Here is an 8,986-nt window from a genome sequence, read left to right as displayed (position 1 = left end):
TTGGGGTGTTGTTGCCCCCCCCCCCCCCTCGGAAAATTGATATGAAACATTCCTGGATGAAGAGTACAAGTGAAGAGACTGAATGAAATAAAATGTTAACAAAACAGACTAACCGAAACCGAAATGCAGAATTGAGAGTTCATTACAGTGAAGGGCTAAAATATGAAAACTTAGGACAAGATTCACGGTGGTTAAAGTGACTTTTTAACGGCTGCGGAGGAGGATATTGATCTCAAAGGTCAAAGTCATTCCAGAGTTTAGGGCCTCTAAATGTAATATTGAACTGATGGCAAAATGTCCGGCCAAGGGTAAATAAAAATTGCGACGGATGTTAAGTCGCGTAGAAATCAAAGTCAGATGAAAGGACAAAGAAAGTTGGTCAAGTGGGGATCAGTTGTAGTTAATTATCAACACCTTTCCTAAGTGCTTTGTTGCTTACAGCCGTGTTTGGAACCTCATTCCAGATCGGTTTTGTTCTTTACCCGCCGAGTGGCCCGCAGTGGGACTTGACTTTGCACAACAACATCATGTTTGTCACCATGTGCTTCTGCTGGCATTTGGTGCTGGCTTTGTTTGTTGCCACCTGCACCTCGACTGCAGTTTGGATGTGAGTATCTCAGTCTTTTTGCCATCTGCGCAATTTGCCTCAGGAGATTATTATTGAACAGTCTTTATTATTACTACTACTACTATTAATATTATTTGTTATTGTTGTAAAACTGTATTGTTTTCTTCCTGATAGCTGTGCTTGATTTTATAGGACTTTTACATGAACTAAAATACGTATTTCGTTTTAATTAAAACAACCCTATAATGTGACTACCGGTACATTTTTTTTTTCTTTCATGAAATGGTCCAACATTGATCATGTCATCGAATTGCACCTTATAAGATGTTAGCACGATGTGTTTTGTCCATCCTACTACAAAAAGGTTGCTTGTAAATGTGTCACCGGCTTTTCGCCTCTTTTTGTTTGTTCTCAAAGTACCACAAGGAGAATGTCCAGAAGAGCGCGGGACATCGAGATGGTGATGCGAAAAAAGTCATCCACCGCGAACTCTGAGAAAGCTTTGCTTGAAGAGTCAGAAGAGGAGTAACGGCTTTAAAATGTTTGTTGTGAGAAAAATGAGGACTGTATTTGCACTGGACTAGCCTAACTGAATTTGAGGCTTTATTTTTTTGTTTTTAATCTGATGTTATTCTGGTCTGAAATGCACACAGTGGATCCGGTTGCCCAAAACCATATTTCTATCAAATTTTTATCCTGCTTGGCCTTATTAGATTCACAAGTGAGCTGAGCCTCTCCTATCTAACGTTGAGCAGGAGGACCGGTCATCAGTCAACAGCTTGTCACTTTTAGACGAACGATATTTCACACTCCTATGGACAATTGAGTCTTCGATGATGTTGGAATGTGGGAGGAAGTCAGAGCATCTACAGAAAAACCAGCGCAAGCGGGAACAACATGCAAGCTCCACAAAAAGGAATGCCAAACTTCAGAACTGTGAGGCAGACTTGCTAACCACTTGCCTGGCCTTTTACATTTTAATTACTTTTACTCTACCTGTGATGATCAAAAAAAGTAAATGAGGTTTTTTAAATGTTGTCAATCATTAAAATATAACAAAATGCAAACAAAGTGAAGTTGTGAGATTTAATCAGTGATAATATAGAACTCATAATTTAACATCTTGGCTTCAACATGAAGGGGAATGAAATTGATGAAATATAGTTGAATGTCACAAAAAAAAAAAAAAGTGATTAATGCACTCGAACAGAGAACTAAATACGAACGTGCTTTTGAGCTACACGGAAAAAAATTACACACTGAAAAAAGCCAGTATCACAGAAACACACAAATAACTGAGGACGAAAGATGGCGAGCTCAGATCACTGAGGAGGCCCTGGTGGGAGATCGGGTGGACATCTTGGCGAAGGCGCCGCGGTGACGACGACCGTAGAGACAGATTTGGGGGAAGCTGCCGCCATGTGCTGCTGGAGCTGCTGTGCCTGCACTGTCTGGATGCGAACCTGAAGAAGCGGAAGGTGAGCGTTTAATACCGCTCACGGAAGTGAGCCGCTACTGAGGTACGTCATCTACGACTTGTGGCTGTAATTGCTGCCAAATGTGAAAAAAAGTGTCTGAACACGGTGATGACTAAATGCACCGTATCTGCTTCCTCGTGAAAGTTGCTCACCAACCTGTGTGGCCTGTCCTTGCTGCTGAAGCTGCTGGAACTGTTGCGCGGTGACAAAGCTGACCGGTTTGTTCCCAGCAATCAACTTGGTGCCCGCAGGCATGGTGGTTAGGATGATGTTTCGACCCAAGCTGCTGATACTGAGAAGCGAGAGGCGAAAGGGGGGCGAGAGACAAGATCACGTAAGTTGATCAGCTCAATATTGAACACGGTGCATCATGCAGAGACTTACTTTGTGTTGAGACTCCCCTTCACAATCGGTGTGGTCACCACACTTTTACTTTTCAGTGGTTGGTTGAGGACAGAGAGAGGAACGGTGATGCGGGCGGGTAACTTGCCCTATAACAAGGTGAAAATCTCATTTTGCATTGGAATCTTGCTGCTTGCAAAATGACAAAAAGATTGCTCAACGTTATACTTGTTATAATGTGGCACCTAATGAACTCTCTTACCGTCTGTGCGTTGACCACAGGGCCGGGTACCTGGCGCATGGTTGCCGTGGCCGCCCCCAGCTTCAGAGGAGAGGCCGAGGCTCCGGAAGCCACCGTGATGCCTTTCGCGCCAGCAACGGTCATGACGTTACCGCCGGCGGATACCGTCGCGGGCTTGCTGCTGCCGGCGGACGTCATGGTGATGGTCTGACCTTGCTTCTGCGGAATCACCCCGAGTCCCGGCATGATACGGATGGTGGTGCCGCTCTTATCCGGAGAGCTGACGGTGGAGAAAGTCCGAGATTTCTGGTCGGCCATGGTAACGCCCAAAGTGGGCATGAGGCGGATGGCCGTGTCTCCCGCAGCCTTAAGCAGGGTGGAAGCCAGGGGCGTGGTTTTGGCGGAGGATACCTCCCCGGTGCAGGACGCGGGGGCGGAGACGGACGGGTGAGGGGGCGTGACGTGGAGAGTGGCCGAGATGCTCTTGCTACCGCCGGCGGCGGTCGTGCCCAGGAAGTCGGGCGTGAGTTTGACTGTCGCCACGGGAGATTTGGTGAGCGTGGCCATCATGTCCGGCGTGATCCGCAGTACCGTCTGGCCTTTGGCATCCGTGGTGATGGAGGAGGGTGGAAGGCGTAAGACATCTTTCCCCTGGATGCGCAGGTTTGTGGCGGTAAGCGGAATTCCCGCTGCACCTGGGGTCTTCACTCCTAACTGGCCAGTGATGGACACCTTGGAAGCAAAAAATGGTGACTTGACTTCACCTTTCATTTAATTCTTCCACGACAACCCAAACAGTTGGCAATATCAATGGCAGACACTCAAATTACGTTGGGCAGTGAAGTCATGAATTTTTCCTGTTTAGAAAAACATGACTTATGGTTAACCTGTTTGATGTTTTGGCTGGCGACTCCTTGCAAGACAGCCGGCGATGATGCAGGGATGTTGGCTGGGCTGCTAGGTGACACAGTCTGAGGTCTAGGCACAGCTGCGGTGGAAACCGACACCGTGTTGGACACCTGCACAGGACTGGCGGACTGGCTCCTCATAGGCATGGACACAACTGCCTGTTTTCGACACAAAATGCACCCACGTGGAGGTAATTTCCATGTTAAGAACACACGACGTCTTCTCATCATTTATCCTTTTACCTGTGAGATGCTTTTGGTTGCCACAGATACCGGCATTCGAATCTGATGAGGGCTCTGATGGACCAAAGCAGCTTGCTGACTTCCTGATGGAGAACCCAGTCCGGGCTGAGCGGAGACAACGCGCACCTGAGGGAGGGAGCCTGCCGCCAGGTGACTCACGATTCGGGCCGCGTGTTGGGAATTGACGGGCTGAGATGCGGCTGGTCCAGACTGACTGACGGGTAAGACCGAGCCCAGTTGGGGCAAGGAGGGGGGAGACACCAGGAGAACGCTGCAAGAGACACGGGTTGAGTTGAGGTCAAAAGGGTCGTTGCTGCACGACAGGGAGAAGAAGAAACGCACCCTGGGCTGGATTTAATTGCATCCGGGACGGTGGTCTTAGTTGGCGTAGTGACCGTGCAGGGCAAAGGTGACTTTGGGGTCCCAGGAGTGTTTGGGGTCGGTGTCAAGGGTGTTGGTGACATGGGACTGGAACCAATATCCTGCCCTGCTTCCAAAGATCCAGCGGTTTTAGCGCCTCCCTCTTTACTGCCAGATTTCTACCAAAATCAAATAAGAGATTTGAGGACCACAATGCAATTTGCCACTCCAAACCGAAAACGAAATTTGCACTAGTTCAACAGCATCATGAAAATGTACTGTAAATGACAGGGTGGTTGTCTCACAGGTTTGGATGAAGGTTTCGGCTTCTGCTGCAGTGCTTTTCTTGCTTTTGCGGCAGCCGCTTGAGCCTGGTGGATCCTCTCTGGATGAGAGATGAGAAACAATTAACAGCAAAAAAAAAAACCCCAAAGCTATGTTCCCACTTTTGGTCTAATAGCCAAATTTCCGATTTAAAGCTTGAATGAGCATTGTCAACAATGGCTTTCCTTATCGAATGATTGCCTGCTGCTCCAATGCCACCTCTAGATTGTTGCTCACCAAATTCTTCTTGACTGCGGTTACGGTGCAGGTAAATCCACAGTTTGCGGCCGATGTCATACTTGACACAAGGGTCCTTCTCGTAGTGCAGTCTATCCAGAGCCCCGCTGACGACTGTGTTCACCTAGACGGCACAAGAACCAGTCCACGGCTGAATAAAGAGGCGATCAAAAGAAACACCGGTCCCAGTGTTCCTCCCTACCTGTGCACTTGTGACGTCGGGGGCAAGAAACTGCGAGTCCTTCAGCAGTTCGCAGATTTCTGCCCGAGTTCCCTCTCCGTTGGGTAGCCTGGCTGCTGCGTCTCGCACTGTGAGCAAGAAAAGGAGCTTCAAAGCTTCCGTTTGCTTTTCACACAGAAATGAAGCAACGGCGGGGCGAAGCTCGAACCCAGAGAGAGGATGGTGACGTATGGCGGGCGGTTGGAGCGCAACAGGGTATGCTCCCGAGCTTTATTGAGAGACATTTCCTTATCGAATACTCCCTTAACCGGCCCCACGACCGATTCAAAGCCATGCATGCGGAACGTGAAGGCTTTGTGGGGTTGGTTGTATCTCTGCTGCTCCTAATCAACATAAGAAAAGGACATTTTCACCGGTGCTTTTTATAAATATACAAACAAAACAAAAAAAAAAACAGTAAAATAATTAAGAAACCTGAATTTGGAAGAGTTGTCTCTCATCCCCCGTGCTGGGTCTCACCACATAATCAGTGGAACTGCAAAGATATTCAAGCATTTCAAAATTCACAATGACAAATCCAATATTCTGTGAGATTTGCAAAGATTGAGTCTTACACTCGCGGCATGGGTGGCGTTAAGTCGGATAGCTCTTCGCTTTCCGTCTGTGGGTGACAGTCACTTAGGAACAAAATGCATGGATACAGACGTGTATTGATATCTCTACTTGGGAGTACATTTGCTTTACCTTGACCACAAAATCTTTCGAGTCCAGCCACAGTTGACAGAGTGCAATCAAGTCCTTCTCTGCATCCTGAGTAGGGCCTAAAATAAAGCAAACGGACGTTAATCACCGCAAAGTCCAACGCGGTGTCGATTAGGACCGTCAATCATGGATGCCTCTAACCGATCCACTTCCACTGCTGCGTTTCATCCACAAATTCCACGAATGGCAGAAAGCCGCTGGGGAGCGCCATGACACCTTCTGTAAAGCGTTGAAGCGAAAACCAAACATGAATTGTGATTTTCTTAAAAATGAATTTTTGAAGTCTGACTGAGGATATCGAGTAAATGCTCAAATGGTTTTCCCACAGCACGGCCTTACCTTTACTCTCTCCTGCAAGAAACTGCAAGGCATGGAGGACCAAGTCAGACCAACAGGAAGCCGACGAAAACCAGGCATTGAGTGAGCTCGCGGGAGACATCTGCCACATTTGAACTTTCTCCTCCAACTGGCGCACATCCGCAAGAAGCCATCGCAATCAATGTTTGGGCTTTCGACTCGTAGGCTAACAAGCTCGGGAGGCCAAATGGAAGTACCAGTGAAGTGCTGGCGAGGTGCTCCGTCCTCAAGATGGTCTCCAACAAACTGAAGAAACTGACGGCAAGTTCCTCCACGACGACCGGGCTGCTCGGAGGCTCCTCCAGGATTCTGCAACGATTGAAGCGTACGCACATTGATCAGGTATGTCCTAATGCTTTTTCTTCATCCTGCACCAAACGTACTCCTCCTTGATGTGGGCCAGCGGTGTCAACGGCGTGTCCGGCATGGAGTTGATGATGTTCGCCAGAGGGGCTGCCGGGGCGTCTGAAGTAAGAGCGTCACAGGGATCCTCAGATTCCACTTTCACCGTTCTCATTTTCTTCTTCCTTCTCTCTTCTTTTATTTTTTTCTTTGGCAGAGAGAGCTCAAAAAGTGCTGGAAAAGAAATGAAAATGGTAAGAAGACAGTTTTGTGTTACTTACTAGTGCAGATTCACTCACGTAAGGCTGATTTGCGACCGATATTTGCCCTTGAGAGGATGTCACTGAGGTGGATGTCGGAGGTCATCAAGTCTGGATGATCCTGAGGAGAAGAACAGTTTGTGATACGCTGGACAAGATCACACTAGATCCAATTTAAATCATATCCAAACATTATTTACTGGTTGTCGCTTCCTCTTCTCGCAATGGTTTTGCAGCATGACTTTCAAGTCCTGCTCTCCAAGATGGATTTTTTCTGGGGGGGAAAACCAAAAACAATTAAATATTCGGGTATATCTGGCTGCTGAAAAGCCATACCAATAAACCGAAAAATATCGATGCGATAAACGGGGGATCACCATATGCATATTATCGCAAAAATAAATAAAAAATACTCCCAACCAGTGGTCTTCATGTCTTGAGTAGAGAGGCTGGACACAACTCTGAGTGAGACAGTTGATGTCGGCGAGGAGGGCGACTGTGGCGCTGGCGTCCACAACGTTAGATCTATATGCATATGCAATAAAGTAGTGATGCAGGTAAGTGAGTTTATTTGGGTACTTTCAACCCCCCCTTCCCTCAGTCAAAACTTCCCTACATCCTAAACCGTTTTGTGAACTCTTGCAGTAGAAATGCATGACAAAAAGGATCGTGAGAAAGCACGAAAAATACTGACCGTCATCATCAGACGAAGCATTACTGTCTCCGCATTCTGTTTTAACCTCCTTTAAAATGCGTCTCAGTCTTCTTCTAACCTTTTGTTCTCGTATTTCAGCATTACTCCTTGTCTGTACCTTTCTCTTTGGTGGAAAGTCCAGACCGTTGTGAACTGCAAAATCCAATAACTCCTGAAACGAGAACAAATGTTGATGCCAACTTCTGGCCGACCCCCTCCAACCTCCCGTATTGTTGTACTTCCAACATTTTTTGCATAACTCACCTTTCGGGAGATGAGGATTTGTTTCAGCAGCCTGTGGTAATATTGCTGAAGAGAGTATAACTGTCGTCTTTGCTGAGACTTGGCACACAACTGCCTGTACTTGACAACTTCAGGGTTGAAGTAACCATCTGTGATTGGATCATGAACATCACCGTCAGAGAGCAATGATTCATTTTTGAGAGTCGATTAATCCGCGAGTGTGTCAATTACCTCGGAAGAGTTTTTGTGCAAGATGAAGAGGATTTCCAAAATGAAAATTTTTGTTGTTGAACAGGTCGTCGACGGCGCTGCCCTGCTCTGCTTTGTTGTTGTCGGGGAACTGTGGCAAAAACTGACTGAGGTGTTGCCGCTGAGAATCGGACAGGACTTTAGTCCACGTGCTTTCACTCATCACAGAGAAGAAGATTTCAGGCTGATGGCAAAACAGTAATCAAAGTCATCAGCGTTTTAACACACTACACAGCGTCAAAGCAGCATGCATCACTTACATCTTCAAGTAGTTCCTCGGGCAGGCTGACCCTGCAGTTACCAAGCATGCATTCCTCAGTGATCTGACCAGCCTCCTCCTCTTTAGGCTCAAGAGGGTCTGTGAGTATGTGAGTCAGGACATCCATCCTGCTCCTCCGCCGCCCCCTCACTGTTGTTGAAATATCGCATCATCATTTAATATGGGGCGTGTGAATAAAAGCCATGTCATTATTGCAGGTTTAGCTTTTAAAATATAATGTAACAGACGACTAGCGTTTCGTGAAACCAAACAAGGAGCCTTGTAGCATGACTGATAGCACGCAGCTTAGCGTTAAGAGCTACGACGCGATTTATTCAACCGAGGCTTCAAACGGAAGTACCTACGCTCCACTGCACGTTGCAATATCTGATTGTCTTGACAGAAGCGACACCACACTTTTAAGAGCTATCAAATAGTTCTTTCTTACCTAAGCCCACCCTTTGTTTTGATATTGCAGAGGGGACGGTTTTATTGACGTACCGTTTTCTTCTTCTGGCAGAGAAATGACATCGTCAAATGGAGCGCTTAGCTCGCTGTCGTCCTCTACCGGCGGTGAGGCTAAGAACACTAAGTGCGACAAAAACGTGACTTCTTCTCTTTTTTCGTGTAACAACCTGTCGTACAAACTGTGAAACGGTATGTGGCAAGTTCAGACCGTAATTAAAGTCTTTCTGGCGAACTGAGCAAATGTAATCGTTCATGTTACAGACAAGGTTAGAGACAAACATACATTAACTTAAGCTTTGTTGAAGACAGTCTGCCTAGTTTAAGGTGTGTGTATTTTTCATGATTTAAATTGTATACTAAATTGCTTATAATGGTATTTTGGAAGGTAATATTAACAATAGATTTATCACTAAAAAAATTACTTAACCAAACATAGTTTTGGTCAAAACAGTTACTGAGTTAATGAACAA

At 46.6% G+C, this 8,986-nt stretch overlaps 2 protein-coding genes across 6 annotated transcripts in view; one reads left to right on the top strand and one right to left on the bottom strand.

The window, feature by feature from the left end:
- The window catches only part of tmem45b (transmembrane protein 45B), a 4,455-nt gene extending 3,109 nt beyond the window's left edge, over positions 1-1,346 (top strand). For all 4 annotated transcript variants that reach the window (XM_019873559.1, XM_019873561.1, XM_019873560.1 and 1 more), the window contains exons 5-6: positions 465-607; positions 986-1,346. In XM_019873559.1, coding sequence (XP_019729118.1) covers positions 465-607; positions 986-1,097 — 255 coding nt within the window. In that variant the 3' untranslated portion in view covers positions 1,098-1,346. The remainder of the gene's footprint in view (positions 1-464; positions 608-985) is intronic.
- A 294-nt stretch (positions 1,347-1,640) lies between these two features.
- Positions 1,641-8,593, bottom strand: nfrkb (nuclear factor related to kappaB binding protein). Of its 2 annotated transcripts, none has more exons than XM_019873556.1 (26): positions 8,497-8,593; positions 8,050-8,198; positions 7,772-7,973; positions 7,562-7,689; positions 7,298-7,469; positions 7,024-7,128; positions 6,804-6,877; positions 6,643-6,724; positions 6,385-6,577; positions 6,199-6,310; positions 5,984-6,110; positions 5,786-5,863; positions 5,627-5,703; positions 5,497-5,543; positions 5,357-5,417; positions 5,091-5,265; positions 4,904-5,010; positions 4,702-4,825; positions 4,446-4,525; positions 4,123-4,319; positions 3,781-4,051; positions 3,517-3,696; positions 2,651-3,361; positions 2,431-2,537; positions 2,203-2,338; positions 1,641-2,031 (listed from the first exon to the last, which is right to left on the bottom strand). In XM_019873556.1, the coding sequence occupies exons 2-26, from the start codon at positions 8,173-8,175 to the stop codon at positions 1,891-1,893; spliced, it is 3,813 nt and encodes a 1,270-aa protein (XP_019729115.1). In that variant the 5' UTR covers positions 8,176-8,198; positions 8,497-8,593; the 3' UTR covers positions 1,641-1,890. The 2 variants fall into 2 exon arrangements, with proteins under 2 accessions (XP_019729115.1, XP_019729117.1); XM_019873558.1 differs by lacking the exon at positions 8,497-8,593 and adding an exon at positions 8,414-8,432.
- Positions 8,594-8,986: the final 393 nt, after the last annotated feature.

The sequence above is a fragment of the Hippocampus comes genome, unplaced genomic scaffold, assembly GCF_001891065.2.
Source record: "Hippocampus comes isolate QL1 unplaced genomic scaffold, H_comes_QL1_v1.1 scaffold59, whole genome shotgun sequence".
Classification (NCBI taxonomy): Eukaryota; Metazoa; Chordata; class Actinopteri; order Syngnathiformes; family Syngnathidae; genus Hippocampus; species Hippocampus comes.
This window is presented reverse-complemented; position numbering and strand designations above follow the sequence as displayed.

Excerpts from the sequence above, each read along its gene's own strand:
- nfrkb (XM_019873556.1), bottom strand. The coding sequence starts at position 8,175 with ATGGATGTCCTGACTCACATACTCACAGACCCTCTTGAGCCTAAAGAG. Across the intron at positions 6,578-6,642 it reads CGGTCGCAAATCAGCCTTAC|CACTTTTTGAGCTCTCTCTG; the intron begins GTGAGTGAATCT and ends TTTCTTTTCCAG. Across the intron at positions 4,052-4,122 it reads GCAATTAAATCCAGCCCAGG|CGTTCTCCTGGTGTCTCCCC; the intron begins GTGCGTTTCTTC and ends TGTCTCTTGCAG.